Here is a 21,859-nt window from a genome sequence, read left to right on the forward strand (position 1 = left end):
GGTAGGCTATTTTCCCAATTAACATGAAATACAATCAAAAGACTCAAATTTAACCTGACCTAACAAACCCATAGATGCAAGGGTTTTGAAATGAGATAATGACGCATGACCCAAACGAGAATGCCATAACTCAAGTGTAGGAGAGGTGGATCGTGTAAAGGTAACAGAAATAGTGGTAGTAAGAAGATGTAATGAAGAAAGTTCAAACAGTCGTCCTACCTTACAGCCTATCCCAATGATCTGTCCTGTCCGAGGATCCTGTACAACATAACGATTAGAAAAAAATGTTATGGTCAATCCCAACTCAGTTAGTTATCCAACAAATAAAAGATTAAGGGAAATATTTGGAACAAAATAAACATGGGGCATAAATAACTAAGATTAAACATGGGGAACTTTTTCAGATGGATGTTAAGAATGCTTTTCTCAATGGTGATTTACTCAAGGAAGAATACATGTAGACTCCTTCAGGTTCTCCTCATCCTTTTGATAAGGTGTGTAAACTTAGACGTGTCTTGTATGGTGATAAGCGCCGAATATTGCATATTCAAGCGCCCTTATTTGCATTAGTTAAGTCCATTCGTTAATCATATTATACATATTAGCTTCATTTGCGTGTTTTTGCTCATTTTTAGGTTGGTGCCCCAAAGATAGTTAAAAGCGCTGTTTTGTTGAGTTTTTGAAGAATTCAAAGCATGCCGTTGCCGGGGACCTTCACTTTGGCCAAGCTAGTGACCCATTAATGTCATGTTTTCCCTGCAAAAAATGCTAAGGAGGATGCCTACCAAAGCGGACCGAGCCCAAAAGCAACCTGGCAGTAGTGAAGTTTGACTTTGTTCTTCATTTTTGACCTACCACACTTGAGAATTGGACTGCCATTAAAACATTACATACTTAGATCTTTGAGTTAGCTTTCCAAATCATCAAACAGTTCATCATTTGGAGTTTGGAGCAAAGAGTTATGTCCTTTTTACCCCAGGTGTGCAATGCTGAATTAATAGCCTGGCAGTAGTGAAGTTTGACTTTGTTCTTCATTTTCGACCCACTAAAATTACGAATTGGACTTCTATCAAACACATGAAATACTTAGATCTTTGAGTTTGCTTTCTAAATAATCAAACGGTTCATCATTTGGAGTTCAGAGTAGGGAGTTATGGCCTTTTTACCAAAGGTGCGCAGAGCTGAGGAACAACCGCGGGTGCCCGCCCTGCGCATGTGGGCGCCCGCCACTTCGCAGACATGTGAGCATGGTCTGCATTGTTTCCTTCAAGGCTGTCCCCTTGACCCATTTTGTGTGGTGTTTCACTCTTCTAGGGATTATGGACCACAAAATTAGAATGGTTAGAAGTCTATGGTGGCATATAGAAAGGCTAGGAGGGTTGTATTTTGGGGGATCTCATTTTTTTTTAAGGCTAGAGAGAGAAATATTGTAAGGTTAGAGGGTTTGTGTGTTCTTGATCCTTAAGGTGTGAAAATGGAAGGCATCACCCTCTCCTCTCCTTCCTCCATTGCTCCTATAGGTAACTAACTCCCTATCTAGGGAGGTGATGAAGCCTTTCTTTGTAAACATGCCTTAGTTTCATTTAATTTGGGGAATGATTCATGTATATGGTAGTTTCATGATTTAGAGCACTTACACATGTTGTAATGGATTTTAATGCCTATAAATGATCATGTTGAGTTCATTATCTTGTCTTAGATTTTATCCTCTCATGATTATATAGCTTGCATCTTCATAGTGAGAATGGAAATGAAATTGTGAAATGGGTTTAATGGTATGTTGTATGAGAAACTTGATATTCCATAGCTTAGGGCTTTCCTTTGATGGACTACTCTTGATTCTTGACTTCATGTGTTTTTATCATTTGATTGAGGGTTTGATAATCCCTAGCTTAGTGAGCATGTCATGACTACACCCTAGTTTAGGTAGTTCAAGAATGTGGAACTTTGAGGGGTTATACTTGAGTTTTAATCCTATGAACTTCTTGAAGATAATGTAGCAATCTAGTATTACTACATATCATTGCCATACATTGACATTGTTTCCCAAGTTAATTGCAATCTAGCATGTTTATGTGGAAGGTAGTGGATTCACTTCCCTAGTCCCCTCTACATTATTTTTATCTCTTCAATTCCTTGCAATTATCGTTTTATGTAATTTTAATTCCTAATTCTAGTGACAAACCAATCAAAACTCTATAACCCCTTGCATTAAACTAAAAGTGAATTTAAAGACCTTAGTTGCCATAAAATAGCAGTCCCAGTGGTTCAACTTACCCATCCAATAGCCCTATTTTACAATGATTTGTGTTATTGCAAAGGGTTGATTTATTATAGATTGAATTTTAACCGATCAATTTTTAGCGCCATTGCCGGGGATTGCAAACGGTTTTGTGACCGAGGTTTTAAAGATTACATTTTGTTTGATTGTGAATATTTTGTTTGGTGTTTATTTTTTGTTTTTGCGTTTTTGTGTTTTGTGTGTTTCTGTGTGATCCTAGGAACTCAAAACTCACTAAGAAGAAGCTGAAAACTTGAAATCTTAAGGACTCTGGGTAAGTGTTTGATGTTCTAGTTTTACATTCATTTTTGTGTTGTATATATTTTATGTGAATTTATCTTAATGTATCTAAACAAGTGGCTGAATTAGTCCTAGATGGAGGGTAATTATCTTCCAACTCAATTCTACACACTGCATAAGTTTTATGCATTTTACTCTAGTCATACACATTATTCAAGAGATTGTCCTCCACTGGGACAATTCTCAAATTTTTATCTAGAGTAACCAACTCAAAATTTCTTTGAACCGGGTAATGATCCATATTTCAATAGTTATGACTCGGGTTGGGGAGATCATCAAAACTTTTTGTGGCATGACATGGGAAATTCAGCCCTACAATCTCATGGGCAACATTTTCAAGCCAATTTTCAACTCAATGATCATTATTTCCAGCCCTCTTCTCTTTTTCCACCATCTTAATTGGATGAGTTTATTGCTGCTAACAAACAAATGATGGAGTCTATCAGCACGCAAATGATGGATTCCAACAAGCAAATATTGGATGACACTGTTAGCATACAATCCACCACATATTCTCATTCCCAATCTAGAGTTGAGTTAGATGACCAAATAGCCCAAATTCAACAAATGGTTAATGCCCTAAATCATGAAAAGGAAGAAGAATTTCCAATTAAACTTTTGACCGATCCAAAAGAAAATTCAATGAATGATGAGATTACTCCAAGTAACTTTCATCATGAGAATGATCAAGTGGTTACCACATGTGAAAATGAAGAAATTGTGGTTGAAGATCAAATTATTGCCACACAAAAAATTGAAGAATTTGTGGTTCAAAATGAGGAAAATAATGATGAAGATATTGTCTCCCCTAATCCAAAACAGCCCCTAAAGAATCCTTTGCTTGATACACCTCCTTCAATGGAGGATCCTCTAAAAGCTTGCTTGGCTCATTTCAATTGTGAGGATTTTGATGTTGACAATTCTATTTGGGAGGTAAATTCTTTGCTTGATATTCCTTTACCCATTCACTATCTTCCTTGGGCAACATTAAATGTATCTCTTTCTTAGGAGCTTGTATCTCCTCCCATTCCCTCACTTGAGTTATCTCAAGCTGTTGAGCCCGAACCGTCGGATAAGCGTGAGGAGGATGTTAAAAGTCTGAAGGATAATTTTTTGAGGATTCCGTGCTCAATATAACCCTTTACAAGTCTTTGCTTGATGTGCGCTCGCTTGATCCACCTTCCCATAATCCAAAACAACCCCATAATCCAAAGTTCCTCATTGAGGATGAAGAGTGGGATGAGGTCTTTCCATTACCTCTTTTCAAATTTTATCTTCAAGCTCTTTTTCCTCCGCTTTTAAAAGAACTTTCTTATTTGGGGAAATATAACTCTCTAGAAAGACTTGGTGTAGGGTAAACCCTATTTTAAGATTCGTCTAGCTATCGACATTAAATTTAGCACTAATGGTAAGCAATTCTTCTAATTTCCAAGCTTCCCTCCTTCAAGTTGCCTTGGCTAAGAATTTTCTGGAAATTCGCTAAGTATAGCCAAAATGTGACCTCTTATAGAATTGTCTCGAATTGTATTCCAAAAGTCACGTGCAATTTTCTTAGTCATTTTAAGGTCTCGGTGCCATTTTCGGAATTTTTCAAGGTCATTATGACAATTTTCTCGACAAATCCAAAAATCACGGGAAATTCGGACCTTAAACATATCGCTTTTGCAAAATGAGCTCCGATTCTCGTTCCGAAGGTTCTATAAGGTGTCTAGGGTCTATCGAAGTTTAAATTTCAAATTTGAGAATTTTTCGACCCCGGCCCGGGCTCCGTTAGGCCAAAAATTCAATTTAGAAAGTTTTCTAGCCCAACCCCCGCGAGCGCCAGCCAAAACAGGCAGTGGGCTTTTCAAGGTCGTGGGGCCACGCCAATCCTTACGGGGACCAGCCGAGTGCCCATGGGACCAAGTCTGACAAGGCGCGGACGCCCGCCCTATGCTGCGGGCGCCTGCCGCCCTTTGCAGATTCATTAAAATGGGCCATTTTAAGCCCATTTTCAAATTCTAACTCTCCCCTTCTCTCAACCTGCGACCCCAAACCCTTCAACCCTTCAATTCCATTATTCCTCTCCTCTTTTTCTTCCTCACTTCTTCCTCTCTATCATCTATCTCCATCATCTCTCATCCATATTCCTCATCATCCCATCCTTTTGAACCAACAAGGGAGCTTTTAGTTCTTCAACTTAGGGTTAGTCTTCTTCTCCATTTCTTTCAATTTGTGGATCAATGGAGGACGGGATTGATTATGTGGAGGATTTGCAATTGTTTGGGGTTGTGTTTTGTTGATTGCAGGGTAAAATTTTTAGGTTTTCAAGTTTATAATCCACATTTGGCTCTCTTCCATTTTGTTTTGCACACCAGGTGTTCAACAAATTGCCTAAGCCAACTTCATCTCTGTAAATGGCACCACTTTTGGCATTTTTTGTTATCTGTTTTAAACTTGTGGCTTATTTCGTTATGTGCGGATTTGTGTTTTATGTGGATTTTTATGTTTCAATAAAATTCATGTTTGTGTTATTAATTCTATTTTAGTTTTTCTTAAGAGACCTATGCTTTTACATGTGTATATTAGTTGTGTTTTAACAGGTCTTCATGTCCAAGTTTTGGAGAAGATCATTTTGGCATCCCTTCATAGGATTGTATGCAACTCCAATGCCAGAATTGCCCCACTGACTTGGTATTATTATTCCTTTTACCCCCTATACTCTTTACTTATACATCTTTGTCTTCACACATTGAGGACAATGTGTCATACAAGTTTGGGGGTATTGTGTGTTGCATAGTGTTTGCATTCGTATTGTGTATTGTATAGTGTTTGCATTTGTTATTTTGTTTCAAATAAATTGGTATAAAACTGAAAATAAAAAATAAAAAATAAAATAAAATAAAAATGGAAGCAATGATTTTTTAGTCTTGGAATTTGTTGGGGATTGAAGCATGTGTTGAATACTTTGTGTATAGAGGAAAATGATAGTTTTGAATTGAGGAAAATCTGAAATGAGTATGTGGCTTCAAAATGGTTGTATAAATGCTTCAATTAGATTATCTTCGAGTATCACTCTCTTCTATGCTTCACACTTCACATATGCACACCGGAAACTTAATTGTGAGGCATGCAACCCGATTTACCTTGACCATGACTTAGTTGATTTGAAATGATAACCCTAATGAATGGATATCTTTGGCATTGATATAAAAAAAAATATGAATAAGGATAATGACTAGTTTAAGTTCATAACCTTGCTAACTTGAGTTATTAAGCCCTTGGAGTGTCCTTACACTTAGCACCCTAAAGCTATCTGGTTTAGGAGTTGCTGGCCTAACATTTGCTACATGGGTCGGTTAGAAAGCTTAAGGGACTTCGGCATTGCACGACCATAATATGTATTTAAAAAAATAAAAAATAAAAAAAGTAATAATAAAAATAAAATAGTTGTGTTTTGAATAAAATCATGCCTTAGAGACCTCATTTAAAAGGAAATTCAATGAATTGAAAACTTGTGTTCTTGAAATTGGAACAAGAGGGTAAAAGCTGCATATTGGAAATCCGGTTCACTTTAAATGAAACTAGAGATGATTTCTATTATAGATATGACAATTGAAGTATTTATATAGACTATGATGTTAATACATGAGAGTTAAAAGATGATTAGCCATTTTGTTTTATCAATACTTCATATACACAAGGTAGTCTTCATAATGATTCCATCTCCAATGTTCTTTATGTTCTAAGTTTGCAAATGAGCTTTATGCATCTTCATGCAACATGTTGATGTTTGTAGGTAACATTCCTGTTAAACCCTCACAAGACTTCATTCGTCCTCTAGGGATGCCTAGGGGTTTAAAAGAATTTTTGCATATGCTAAATGCAACTGTCACTCCCACAAAAGAGGAGAGTTGTTGTCATTTCATTAAGTATTTTTATTCTAGTTTTGCTATGGGACTAGCAAAATGTAAGTTTAGGGGTGTGATAAGTGCCGAATATTCCATATTCAAGTGCCCTTATTTGCATTAGTTTAGTCCATTCATTGATCATATTATACATATTAGCTTCATTTGCGTGTTTTTGTTCATTTTCAGGTTGGTGCCCCAAAGATAGTTAAAAGCGCTGTTTTGTTAAGTTTATGAAGAATTAAAGCATGCTGTTGCTGGGGATCTTCACTTTGGCCAAGCCAGAGACCCATTAATCTCATGTTTTCCCGGCAAAAAAGTGCTAAGGATGATACCTGTCAAAGAGGACCGAGCCCAAAAGCAACCTAGCAACAGTGAAGTTCAACTTTGTTCTTCATTTTTGACCTACCAAACTTGAGAATTGGACTCCTATTACATCACGTACATAGATCTTTGAGTTAGCTTTCCAAATCATTAAACGGTTCATCATTTGGAGTTTGGAGCAAAGAGTTATGTCATTTTTACCCCAGGTGTGCAATGCTGAAATTTATAGCCTGGCGGTAGTGAAATCCGACTTTGTTCTTCATTTTTGACCCACCAAACTTAATAATTGGACTTCCATTAAAGCATGACATACATAGATCCTTGAGTTAGCTTTCTAAATCATCAAATGGTTCATCATTTGGAGTTTAGAACAGGGAGTTATGGCCTTTTTACCAAAGGTGCGCAGAGCTGAGGAACAACCGTGGGCGCCCGCCGTTTTGGGCAGAATCTTCGAGCTTCCACGAGCGCCCGCCCTGCACATGCGGGCACCCGCCACTTCGCAGACATGTGAGCATGGTCTACATTATTTCCTTCAAGGCTATCCCCTTGACCCATTTTGTGTGGTATTGCACTCTCCTCGGGATTATGGACCACAAAATTGGAGTGGTTAGAAGTCTATGGTGGCATATAGAAAGGCTAGGAGGGTTGTATTTTGGGGATCTCATTTTTTTTGAAGGCTCGAGAGAAATATTGTGAGGTTAGAGGGTTTGTATGTTCTTGACCCTTAAGGTGCGAAAACAGAAGGCATCATCCTCTCTTCTCCTTCCTCCATTGCTCCTATGGGTAACTAACTCCCTATCTAGGGAGGTGATGAAGCCTTTCTTTGTAAGTATGCCTTAGTTTCAGTTAATTTAGGGAATCATTCATGTATATGGTAGTTTCATGATTTAGAGTACTTAAACTTGTTGTAATGGATTTTAATGCCTATAAATGATCATGTTGAGTTTATTATCTTGTCTTAGATTTTATCCTCTCATGATTATATAGCTTGCATCTTCATAGTGAGAATGGAAATGAAATTGTGAAATGGGTTTAATGGCATGTTGTATGAGAAACTTGATATTCCATAGCTTAGGGCTTTCCTTTGATGGACTACTCTTGATTCTTGACTTCATGTGCTTTTATCATTTGATTGAGGGTTTGATAATCCCTAGCTTAGTGAGCATATCATGACTACACCCTAGTTTAGGTAGTTCAAGTATGTGGAACTTTGAGGGGTTATACTTAAGTCTTAATCCTATGAACTTCTTGAAGATAATGTAGCAATCTAGTATTGCTCATATCATTGCCATACATTGACATTATTTCCCAAGTTAATTGAAATCTAGTACGTTTATGTGGAAGGTAGTGGATTCACTTCCCTAGTCCCCTCTACATTATTTTCATCTCTTCAATTCCTTGCAACTATCGTTTTATGTAATTTTAATTCCTAATTCTAGTGACAAACCAATTAAAACTCTATACCCCCTTTCATCAAACTAAGAGTGAATTTAAAGACCTTGGTTGCCATAAACTAGCAGTCCCAATGGTTCGACTTACCCATCCAATAGCCCTATTTTACAATGATTTGTGCTATTGCAAAAGGTTGATTTATTATAGAACGAATCTTAACCGATTATATGGTCTCAAACAGGCACTGCAAGTTTTCCAAATTCAGTCAGACTATCTCTGGACTTGGCTATTCTGCTAGTCTATATGACTCTGCTTTATTTATTCAATGCACCAGTCGAGGTATCATTCTTCTTTTACTTTATATTGATGATATGATCATTACTGAAGATGATTTGATGGGAATTCAGGACCTTAAACAATTTCTTAATCTTCGGTTCGAGATGAAAGATCTTGGACCCCTCAGTTATTTTCTTGGTTTTGAGATAACTACATCTATAGATGGTTACTATCTTACTCAGGCGAAATATGTATCTAATGTTCTCTCAAAATCAGGTCTCACTGATAGCAAGATTGTTGATACCCCCCTTGAGTGCAATACAAGACTTAATCTACATGATGGAAAATCTCTTCGAGATGGTACTTCGTATCACCAATTGATGAGTGGTCTACTTTATCTTAATGTCACTCATCCTAACATCTCTCATGTCGTCCACATAGCTAGTCAGTTCATGATTGCCCCTCGGTCCACTCATTTTGTTGTTATTCATCGGATTTTTCGTTATCTCAAAGGCACTATGTTTTATGGATTGCATTTTTCTTCCCAATCATTGCTTATTCTTCGTGCCTATTCAAATGCAGACCAGGCAGGAGACCCTACAGATCGTTATTCCACCATAGGCTATTGTTTCTTTCTTGGTGATTCACTTATCTCTTAGTGCAGCAAGAAATAGACTGTGGTTGCACGATCTGGCACAGAAGCTGAATATAGGGCGCTTGCTAATACACTTCTGAGCTTCTGTGGTTGCGTTGGCTCCTTTAAGACATGGGAGTTTCTTCAGCCACTGCCACTCCTATTTATTCTGATAATAGAAGTGTAATTCAGATTACACATAATGATGTTTTTCATGAGGGCACTAAACATATTGAGATTGACTGTCGTTTTGTTCATCATCATCTTCTTTAGAAGATCTTATAATTGTGGTCTATCAGTTCACATGATCAAATCGCTGATGTTTTCACCAAATCACTTCCGCCATGCTGCTTTTAAGATCTTATTTCCAAACTCAAGTTAGTTTCATTCAATCCACCTTGATTTTAGGAGGGGTTGTTAGAATATATTAGAATTACTATATTGTATAATATATTCTACCTTATATAGGATTACTATATATAATATTCTAACCTTGTATAAGATTACCATATATATAGTTACCATATACATATAGGGTTACTTGTTCATCACACATAACCCTTCCTATATAAACCCCTCTTGTATACATCTTATTATATATCAATATACAATACATTGTTCTCTCTTTTGTATTTAACAATAAGAATAAATAATAAACCTGTAAAGATTGAAATCTAAATAATAAATCCTCCATTTAATAATCCAATAAAATAAATCCTTCATTAAAAAAAAAAAAAACAAAAAACAAAAAACGAAAAAAAAAAAAAGAAAACAAACCCTCTGATACCAGTAACCATCTAGATTACAACTCGGGAATCCATAATATGGATCCTTAATCAAAATCCCAACTAGAAATAATAATCCAAACTGAAAACTGAAAACATAAACAAGAATCCTACGTAGAATAGAAGAGTGAAGTAGACTGGTCTCTACTCAGCACGAACAATCTCTACACCTGACGAACACCTAAAAAATAATAGTAAGTCAAGCCCACGAACAAGTTCTACTCTACTACATCCCAAACAGAGACCCGATACACATATACATCCTACTCAACTCATATAATAACTACATAGTTCATATATACATAGATATACACTAAAGGACTCTCACTGGAATATAGGATGGCCTTAACCTGGATAATAAATAACATGCAAAAAGTACACATAGTGAGCACGAGTACCATGATCTACCAAGGCACACAACTATCAACTAGATCCAACTATGCATCCTAGACAAAATACACTCCCTAACCACTGATCCTGAGACTCAAGCTCATATCATGGCATATATATATATATATATATATATATATATATATATATATATATATTCATCCTATCCAGAATATAAAAGTAAACTAGCCGTCATAATCTTTCAGTGGCATGTCATCTACTTGGTTTCGTAACCTGACAGAATAGATGGGACTTAACTTAATAGCCAGTCCATCCATAATATGCCCCTATATCTTGACAATGATGTATTAATCCATAACCAATCAATGGTTTCCTCGTAATCCAACAATTGATGAAACATATACATTTATACATCAAATAATCCAGAAATAACATAATATACATCATATAGATATTCATTGCATTTATTTAAACAATAATAACAATTTAAATAGTATGTAGTTAACTTACATCCCAAGTAATTAGCCTATATCTCATTTAAAATAAGTAAACCTCCGTAGATATGATTAAAATCATTTAAGCACCTATTTCAATTGTTAAGACAATTAAATTAATAAAAATATCCATTAAACAACTTAGAAGTTATTTAAACATCCAAAATATCCAAGTCTTTAGCATATTTAAGTTTATTGTGCATTTTGGGAATTTTCTAAGTCCAATTAATCCATTTAAATTAATTAAAATAGATTAAAACAAATTCTTGGAACTTAAAACGCTAAACCCCAGGTCTCAGCCTAACTAAGTCGGCTCCTTCTCTGAACGAGTCGACTCGATTCCCAACTGAGTCGGCTCGTTCTCAATTGAGTCGGCTCATTCATTAGTCCAGTCGACTCTGTTCCAATTGAGTTGACTCGTTTAGCAACTCGTTCTTGTTGCGAGTCATCTTCTCCAATTCCGGCAACCTCTGCTTGTTCTGATCTCCTCCGTTAATGGTCCTAAGTGTTTGTACTAAGTCGCACACGATCCCAAATAATTATTTTAAGACATTATGTATTTATAGAATGAATCAAAACAAGCTTTCATGCATCAAAGTTCAAAAACCAAATAAACAGATACACATAACATATATTCTGGTTTTAATCTGTTTAAGCATACAATTATAGTCGATTTTACTATTTAATAATTTTCCTAGGCATATATAGAACACATGATCAAAGGAGAAGAGTTAGAAGAAGAACTTACCTTTAAGGTTTCGGATTGAAAACCCTAAACTCCTTCTTCGGCCAAAACTTCAACGCCAGCAGCCTCTAGTTGTCATCGTGCTCCCTCTGCTAACCTGGTTATACATTATGCACAACCCTTCTTCTTCCTCCTAGAGTTCGGCCTTGAACCCTTGGCCACACCTTCCTTTCTCTCTCTAAAACTCTTGACCTTCTCTCTCTATATATCTCGCCTCCAGCCTTTATGTCTGATAATGGGTTTGTAACCCTTTTTACATACCATCATATGTATATATATAGGATATACATAATCCCACTACAACTTATGTAACTTAGGGAAAAAGAAAAGAAAAAAAAAAAAAAGAGGAACCTATATATATATATATATATATCATCTGATATACGTATAACATATATAATTAATTACACGTTAATATAACGTACATACAATCGACTAACCATAAAATACTATTATTAATATTATAAATAATAATAATTGTAATAATAATAATCATAACCTCCTTATATATAAATATATCCTTATATACATACAACTAATACCCATGAGTAAGTATTCATACCCATCATGACTCCAATCCAAGTAGTCCATGCGATCTATTGGGTTGGTCCATTACTACTATCCAAATCCAACTCCCTTAAAATAAAAATAAAAATAAAACATTTAATTCCTAAATTATTACACATAATCACATAGCATTTAAACAAATAATTTCATACCAAAAATTAATTAAAATACACAATTTAAGCACATAATCAATTTAAATAATTAATTCAATTAAACACAAAAACAATTAGCCATGTAATCAAATAATCAATTAAAAATACAATAAAATAAATAAATGAATCCCAATACTATCCTTTTAAAATTAAGGGTATTACAACTATATTAAGGGTGTCGAACCTCAAGGACTGTGGTGGATTGTTACGGATAATATTAATTGCTAATTTGTTTAAGAGAAGAAAGAATTTTGATATTTTCTATCTCTAAATTGCAAACAAAATAAAAACTAAAAATAAACTAAGCTATTAAGCAGACATATCAAGAGATAAGGGACTTAGGGTATTGACTTCACCACTAGTCTTGTAACATGGTCAATTTTTTCAACTATGGCCGGGGAATTAATACTTACGCACATTTGGGAATCAAGTGGCTAGAATCACCCTTTAATTCAATTAAGAAGATATTTATGAATATACATTGAGTCATAACTCATTTTTGGTTGGCATGAATTATCTACCTAACTACTCTAATATAGGGTGTAATACAACTCGTCTTTCCTATGCATAAATTATCAAAAAATTTCATTCATATAGTCATTTAAGTACCATTGTATGATAACCTCTTCTATAGTTAAGAGAAACCTTTAGCCGCCAATCTTTCACAATATAAGGGTTTGAATTCAGTTAAAACAAGATTAATTCTTAGACAAGAGATTAATTTCATTAAAATTGATTTTATTTATTAACTCTCAATTACTTAGTACAGCTAAGTCAATTGCTCACAACCAAGCAATCAATATACATATAAAAATTCCCAAATTTAAGAACAATCAAACCATGCTATTCAGACTTAGGTTACATTTATTTCACAAGGAATGCTTTAGCTATTAATGGAGAGGAAGAATATCATCATTCTTGGTGTAAAAGCCATCTCCATGGATTGTCAATTGGAATCTTCAATTTTCAAAACCCTAAAGACTCTCTCTTGTATCCTCATCCCTTATGTTGGACATATCCCTCTCTATATATGTTGTAGGGTTTCCTCCCAAAGAAGGGAAATAGAAAAAGCCCAGCAAAAGAAAAAATCCCAATCAGTCTTCTATATTTTTGTCAATTTGTAATGCTATTTTGACCTATTTAGAGTACGAAGATGACGGGCTTCGAGTATTCCTTCTAGAGCCACCAAGTTTGCCCAATTCTGAGTTTCAGGTAAAAAATTTATGCCCAAAAAACTAAAGCGGGTTTAGAATTTTCTACTTAAGTTGTTTCCTTATTTGAATATGAAAACTTATTTTCTTCATATAATGACCCAAAATGAATTTTGCTTGTTGAAAACTCCTTTAAAAGTCTTCAAGAATTATCCTTGAATGATCTTGGCCATTGAATCACCTTGGATACTCTAGCTCTCGCGGTCTCAATCCATTGATTGAACCCTAAAAGCAATGAAATTAACTGAATTTATGGAGATTACCTAAAAATGACAAAAATCAAGAAAATAGCATAAGTACTACGATGTAAGCATCACTAAGGAGTTATAACATGCGAGTTTAAAGGCTTAAATATGTAACATGCATCGCTTATCACATGGACATGCACCACTTTTGGATTTTACTTTTTAGTTAATTACCATGCTTCCAAAAATTATATTTCTTTCCATTTTCAAATTTTGAACATTTTTTTGGAATTTTTTACAAGAGGATGATGTCATACATGTGATGTTCTCTATTTTGTCCCTTAGTATGGTCTAAACACAGTCGTGAATTGACTATTTTGACCCTAGGACTGGAATTTTGGTAGATTGAGTTCCTGGACTAGAACATAGCCACCATTATAATAGTTTCTATGGGTTTTAAACTTTCTAAATGCAATAGTGATTTTTGTTTGTCCGTTTTACCGTTGTTTTGGATATTCAAAGTTTGAGTTGACATTTGACCTTTAACGGCCAAAGGTGAGTTCAGAAGAGAAGGTAGGCAATATTATAGTGATTTTTATGGTGTTCGGACCTTCAAAGCACAATGGTGATGTCCGTTGGTGAGTTTGACGATTTTGCCCCTATTTTAAGGTTTGGTCAATTATGGTGTTGAAAAAGGGTGGAAACATTGATGAGGGGTGTACCCTAGGATTATTTTTGGATATTTTGGACGCAATGGTGGAATCTGTTCATCGTTCTGACATTCAGATTGAGGGGTTGTAGTGTAAAATCTTAATTTTGTCCTTTTCGAGGGCCTGGTGATTAGGCTTTGGAAAGCGTGTGATATGATTGTTCCTAAGTGATTCCTAGGGTTTTGGGATGCTTCGTGTGCAATGATGAAGTCCGATATCAGATCAAACGGTTTAATTCTTAGTTTTTAGTTTTTGGCCTTATGTGCTCGGGAGATGGAAACAGCACTCCTTTCCTATGGGTAGTGGGATTGGGAATTTGAAAGGGGGAAACAAAATGGGGTTTACACAAACTCAACTGGTTTAATTTTGATATTTAATCGGTTGGTCTTTTCCTGATTGTAGTTCTCATGTAGAAAGTTCAACTAGTTCAATTATTTAATTCAACAAGTTGACTTTTGTTGGGTGATATTCTACCCTCTATACGCTCCTATCCAACTTCAAATATACCTCACGTGTTCCTCACACTAACCTGATCCTCACACTAACCTTGACTAAATGTAGCTCTTTGTCGAATCAAAGTAGGCGTGAGTACCTTGGACCTTGATTTCTGCTTCTGACATCGAGGCTCACATATAAATAGAAAATTATAACTCGATTCAAACTTGTTTTGATACCAAAATATGCCAATTACAATTTTATACTTCACAAGTATAAGTTGGAGAGTTTTGATAAATTGTGCTATAACTCCAATTGAGTTGTCGTAACTTAGTTCTTACCAATGGGGAAAAAGATTTTTCCATAGACAGAAGAGAAATATATATATATATATAGCACATATATATATATATATATATATATATATATATGTGTGTGTGTGTGTGTGTATGTGGCGCTCACGCGCATTTTTGTAATATATATTTGGACAGATATAGACATAGAGAAAGGAAGAGGTAATTGGGATAATAATCCAAAAAAAATTGGGGTAATTTGGACCAAGTGTGAAAAATGAACACTTGTCAATTATGAAATTCCTTAGGTGAATGTTGTCAAATACGAAAATACGTAATCTGGGACATTTCACTCAATACAATTAGAATAGTTTCTCTCTGTTGAATTTTATCTTCCCCGTAAAGTCATCTGTTGAATATTTGACATAAAAACTTGTCAAAAATGAAATTATTCCTACTTGATTGTTTGATCAATTTTTTTTTTATTCTTTGTACGATTTATAGTAAAAAAATGTCAATGATGTTTACAGGTAGCTGTTGATGAAATTAAAAATGTCCAAATTTTCTTGCTTTAATATTTGTTAAACTATGAAAATTGTGTGATTGATCCTTACGCGTTATTTAAATTCATACCATCACATCTAAATTATAACAAATGAAATGCATCACGTGTTGGTCAAAAATTTTCTTTATTTCTTTTGACCTTCTTAGACGTTGCCAACTTTAATAATATAGTTAATCTTATCATAGGAAAATTTCATTACTTTTTGTTTCAAAATAATTGTCTATATTGATATATGTGAGTCACAGATATCAATGTGGATATATATTTTGGGACCGAAAAAGTATTATATAATAATTGTTTACTAGTAAAAAGGATCTCCAGGGAAGTTTCTTTGAATTCCCCAGTGATTGAGTCGGAACAATCGAAATTTAATACTACTACACAAGAAACTCTATGTTCCATGAAAGGCATATGTAGAAAAATATTTTAAATTGTTTCGACTGTACGTTTTGTACTATTTTACATCTAAACTATATATGAATAACATCTATTGTATACCGGGGAGTTCGAAAACAAAAGAAGGTTAAAAGCAATATTTGAGCATATATGGAAGAGCCTTCTAAAGGAAAGGAAAAACAAGAGAAGGAAAGAGAAGAAGTTCGATACCGAGGAGTTCGAAGGCGGCCGTGGGGGAAGTTCGCAGCGGAGATCCGTGACCCAAGTACCCAAAGTGGACGGGTGTGGCTTGGTACATTTGATACGGCGGAGGTGGCTGCTCGGGCTTACGACCAAGCTGCATTTAGGCTGAGGGGTCCTCTTGCAGTCTTAAATTTCCCTAGTGAATATCTTCATGCACCAATAATGTCATCTTCATCAGCATCATCTTCTTCTAGTGTTGGTGGTTCATCGACTGGTCAAGAAAAACAAGTCCTGGAGCTCGAATATTTGGATGACAGTGTGTTGGAGGAGCTTCTTGAGCCGGAAGAAGAGAAGAAGAAACGAATGGAAGATTGAATTTCAACATGCATTTTCCCTCTCTCTTGAATTTCAGCATTCATTTTCCCAGTTGAAGTCTCTCTCTCTCTCTGTCTAGGGTATTTTTCTAGTTGTTGTGAGTTTCCATATTTGATTGGTTGTTTGGGGTTTAACTGGGGAAGTTACCTTATTGATGTAAGGTTCAATGTTCAAACATTTATGATGAAGCAATAATAATTGTTGGGATGATTTTTCCCCCTAAGACTTTCAATTTTGATATTTAATATATAATGCAGTATAGAAACATAATTAACGAAATAGCTGAGTTGTTATGGAATTTCTAAGAATGATCTACAAGTCGAGTTTAAAATTCATAGAACGTCAAGACTTCTCTTGCAAGGAAGTGAAGAAACATAATTGTAAATTAATGAATAACCTAATTTATAGAATGATGCATTTAAGTGTCATCTGCAAGCCAACTGATCAAGTAAATGAAGTATGCACATTATACAAATTATTTGAAGCCTTTTTCTTCACAAAGCTGGACCTTCGTTAGGGCTATTGGAGAGTCAGAATTGCATAAGGAAATGAGCCTAAAATCAGTTTTTGTAAGTTTTGTTATCAGATATGGCTCTATGAGTTCTTGTCATGCCATTTGGAGTTACAAACGAAAATGCTACCTTATGCATCTTGATAAGTGGTGTTGAATTATGTGACTCAGAATTATTACATCCGACCTTGCACAAAGCATGCAAGAGAAGCTTTCAAATTAGCTTCCAAAGGAAGCTTTAAAATTTCTTGGGCAGCAAGTGCTATTTGACTTCCAAAAAGAAGCTTTGTAATATACTTGGACACCAAGTATTTTTGACTTTAAATAGCCTTACACTCATTCCATTTTATTTTTTGAGAAAAGAAAGAATAATGATTTTCAAATAAAGTGACATCCATGAACACAAATCTGCTTTTTGTTTTGGGGTGATAAAACTTGTAGCCCTTTTGAGTGGTAGAATACCCAGCAAAGAGAGATTTAAAATATATATATTAACATCTTTTTGTAAACAAGTTTGAAACTCAAGGACTCTCCTCTAGCCAGAAAATTGGCTGCATAATGGTTTTTTTTTTGGCTCCAACTGTACTAATTTTTATTATCTCTGTTTCACTCATTGGAGTTCTGGTAATCTGTTTTATTTGGTTTCTGGTTTGGCCACTGTGTTGTATTGTCTCTTTGGTTTGCTTATTCCTTATCAGGACATCCTCTGCGATTTCTTTTTGTTTTTTCGGTGTACGGCCCTAACTTTTTGTTGTTTTGATTTTGGATTTCTTATATGGGCTACTATTTTGTGTGTTGGGCTTGCTGTTATAGTAGTCCGTTTCATGAGGTTTGGGTTGGGCTCCGTCAGCCTATCGCAGGCCTGTACAAATTACACTCTTTAATTTTTTATTTTTCTTCAGTGGCTCGAATCGCTTCACTCCTCTTTGAATATAGAAAAGTTATATTATTGTGTTAGAATAATTTTGTATATTTTACACTTATCAATACACTTGCTTTACTTTTCCAAAAAATAAAATTTAATTTTTGAGGTTGTCTGTGCTTTGTATTGTTGGCTTTGTTGCCCTTTTGTTTATCTTTGGTGCTGTGTAGCTTTTGTTGCTGGACTGCTTTAGCCTCACTCTCTCTGTAGGTGCAAATCCTTTTCATCTCATCAACTTACTTTTACCGGAAAAATGAAATAAAATTGAGACTTATATTTTATGAAAAAAAAAAATTGGAACGGATTTGACACCATATATTGTCAGTACATTTTATTTTTATTTTTAATAATTAACTATACTATGATATGTCTTCAAAAAAGTTTATTTTAATATCAACTTGCTAACCTTCCAGCAAGAATTATTTAAAACCTATTCAATACATAATTTGAATATTTTAAAGGTATTGAATAAAAAAATTATTTAAAAATTACATTATTTTAAATTATGTTGATGTGATATGCAGCATCGCACGGGTAAGTATATGAATTGGCATGGTGATAAAATATAATTTTTACAATCAAAGACATGTAAAATATGATTTTTACATCGATGGATTTTACTTCAATTTAGTAATTCACTTTACACATTCATCATCACAATGAGAAGTAAAAGATGGCTTTACATCCATAGATTTGACTTCAATGTCCGTTTGGCAATCACAATTGTTTTAAGCTTTTACTTTGCATGTTAATACGAAATTTATTCAACTAATAAATTATGAATTTAACCTTTAAATGATTTAAACATTGGTATTTAAATGATTAGCATGGATTATGATTATTATCATTTTGGTTGGTGCATGATATGAGACAATATTTTAGAGGTTGCCAGTGTTAGATAAAACGGACTTAATGACATATAAGTTATCTATGTGGTTTATCATTGTTTTATTTGCTATAATAATTGTAAAACGATAATGTGCTTATAATCATGCTTGTGGTAGTATTGTATGATCTTATACATGATGTATATCTGTTGATATGTGGAATCATTATCAGGATATGGTTTTAATATTGTTCAGTATAGGTGGACCAACTGTTAAGTTGAATCCCTTTTATTTATGTCATTGTAAGGATATGGTTATGTTGTTTTATGGTGTTATTATCATTATGGTTACAATATTTTATATATAGCCATGCCCGTTATCAAGATATGGTTATGATGATTTTTACGTGGTCGTGCCATTATCAGGATATGGTTATGATGATTTTTACGTGGTTGTGCCATTGTTAGGATATAACTGAGTATTTATTATTAGGCGTGCCATGATACGAGCTTGAGGTCTTGGAATCAGTGGTTAGAACTGAGGCGTATATTGCTAGTTGAGAAGGGTAGCTGGATATAGGGATGTGTGTTCCCTGGTAGAAAGAGGACTCGTGACCACCTTATGTGCGTTTTGCATGAGATACTCACTATCCGGTTGAGTCTGTCCTTAGTCCAGTGAGAGTCTTTAGTGTGTGTGTGTGTGAATATATATATATATATATATATATATATACTAAGTAGATATTGCATGAGTTAGTTAGGGATGTATCGTTCATTGGGTCTTTGTTTGGGTTGTTATCGAAATGACTTGTTCATTGGTTTTGACCCACTTTTGTTATATTTTTCAGATCTTCGTCAATAGTAGGCTTAGAGGTTGTTCGTGTAGAGTAGATACTACTTTTCATTACTGATAAGTGTCAAATATTACATATTTAAGCGCCCTTAATTGCATTAGTTAAGCCCATTATTTGCTCTGTTTATATAGATTAATTCTATTTTTATGTTTTTGTGTTTTTGCAGGTCTAATTGCAGAAAAGGAATAAAAATAAGGTTTTAAAGGGTTTTGAAGCACAAGTTATTTTGAGCTACATTTCAAGTAATCATCAAAAGGAAATGACATGAAGAAAGGAAGGATGCAACTGGAGCTAAAGAAAAGATTATGTGCCAGAGTAGCAAGCCTGGCGTCCGGATGCAAGAACTAGTGTTCGGACGCCACCTCCCATAAGCTCGCGTCCGGATGCAGCCTTTGGCGTCCGGATGCCATATCATCAGGGCCTCGCGTCCGAACGCCAATCGTCGCGTTCGGATGCCAGACCACGGGCCCCATGTATTTTAATCCGATTTTGTCTATCTTAAGTGGGGGGATTTGAATTTTAAACGAGTTTTTGTATTTTTGAACTAAAGGGAGGATAAAGAGGGGGAAAGACTAAAGGAGCCTGGGTCTAGTTTTTGTTTTGAAAAAGATACAGAGAGATAGAGAGGATGATTTTAAGGGTTCTTGGAGGCTAAGCTTACAACAATGGTGAGAGAAGGGATTCGATTCTTTTCTTCAATCCTGGAGGTTGTTGCCATATTCATGAGAGGCTAAATCCCTTTTCTAGGGATTTAATGTAACCTAAACCAAGTAAACACGGTTTGATTTGTATTTCAATTTGGGGATTTTTATTGTATATATTTAGTTTCATAAATTAGAAGTATTTACATTGACTTGATGTTCTTTACATTGAATTGATACATGTGTTTATCATATGAATATATATTTGTGTTGATTTGTTATCTTGTTTTTGAAATTATATTAATACAAGTATTACACTTGATTTCTTATAATGACAATGGGAAAAAATTTAAGGAACGGTTATATTGGCATGAAGTTGAGCATTTATATAAGTTATACCTAAGAAAGATGGACCATGTTATACCCTTATATTAATGTAGTTAGGTACATGGTCCATACCAACTGAAGATAATTTATGATATTTAATTGATTTCATGTGCTGCAACATACTATTGAAGGACCCTGATAAGCCATACCTAGGGAAGATGGTTTATACCACAATCTAGTTTAGGTGGATGAACCATGCTAACTAAATATGGGTTATGCTTGGTCCTGAATGTATGATCTTCTTAACGATGTTGTAGTAGTTTTATGCTCCTACACATCATTTTATATATATAATTATCAATCCCCAAGTTGAGAGTAAGTTCTACAAGTTTATAAGGTTGAGGTGAAATCAATTCCCTAACATTCTCTTTATAAGTTCAATCTATCCTATTCACATTACTCAAAAATGCATTTCTAAGAGCAATATTCCAAAGAAGGTGAGGTTAACTGAGCAAGCAAGTGCTATCATTTAGTTTAAGTTCAATCTATCATATTCACATTATTTACTGTTTTCTGAAAGTTAAATTCGTAGGTTAAGTGACAAACCAATCAATTTATCATTTTTTTTATCAAATAGAGGAAGTAATGGTATAATTCTGTTTGCTATAAACTAGCAATCCTTATGGTTCGACAATCTCCTACTCTAGCATTAATCTGCAATGATGAATGTGCTATTGGTCTAAGTGGTAATTTTAATTGGTACACATTTGTACACATAAACTTTTTGGCACCATTGCCGGGGATTGCATACGATTTTGTAATCAGAATTTAAAAAAATTTGCTTCACTGTTTGATTGTATATATATTTTCATATTTTAGATGTTTCTGTGTTGCTAGGGACTAAAGACTTTCCAGAAGATTTAATTGCGAAATTTGAAGTCTTAAGGACTTTGGGGAAGTTTTTGATGTTCCTAGTTATACTTTTTTTTGGGCCCCTTGTCGAGGCTATTGCAAAATTCTTGTTTTATTCAGAGCATAGGTCCTTGTCGTGGCCAATTTAATTTATTTTCATTATTGTTGAATTAAGGAGAAAGGGATCAATGTATGTAGATGTATTGGAGAAAGGGTTGTTATGATTGTTGTGTTTGATAGTTGATGGTAGGTCATAGATCATCGTCTTTACCACATCTTGAGAAACCAATTGATATTGTTTTACTTGAAAGAACTCTTAGGTAGC

The 21,859-nt window shown here is 34.6% G+C and overlaps 2 protein-coding genes across 2 annotated transcripts; both read left to right on the plus strand.

The window, feature by feature from the left end:
* Window positions 1-8,411: 8,411 nt before the first annotated feature.
* On the plus strand, window positions 8,412-9,119 carry LOC132272404 (uncharacterized mitochondrial protein AtMg00810-like). The gene has a single exon (XM_059773565.1). It carries the CDS (start codon window positions 8,412-8,414, stop codon window positions 9,117-9,119), a length of 708 nt encoding a protein of 235 aa, XP_059629548.1.
* Window positions 9,120-16,133: 7,014 nt separating this feature from the next.
* Window positions 16,134-16,724, plus strand: LOC132297384 (ethylene-responsive transcription factor ERF098-like). Its single transcript, XM_059794916.1, has one exon. The coding sequence runs from the start codon at window positions 16,134-16,136 to the stop codon at window positions 16,539-16,541; it is 408 nt and encodes a 135-aa protein (XP_059650899.1). The 3' UTR covers window positions 16,542-16,724.
* The last annotated feature ends 5,135 nt before the right edge of the window (window positions 16,725-21,859 follow it).

The sequence above is a fragment of the Cornus florida genome, unplaced genomic scaffold (assembly GCF_030987335.1).
Source record: "Cornus florida cultivar Cherokee Brave unplaced genomic scaffold, ASM3098733v1 CherokeeBrave_3.0.0_Hap2_Chr01, whole genome shotgun sequence".
Lineage (NCBI taxonomy): Eukaryota > Viridiplantae > Streptophyta > Magnoliopsida > Cornales > Cornaceae > Cornus > Cornus florida.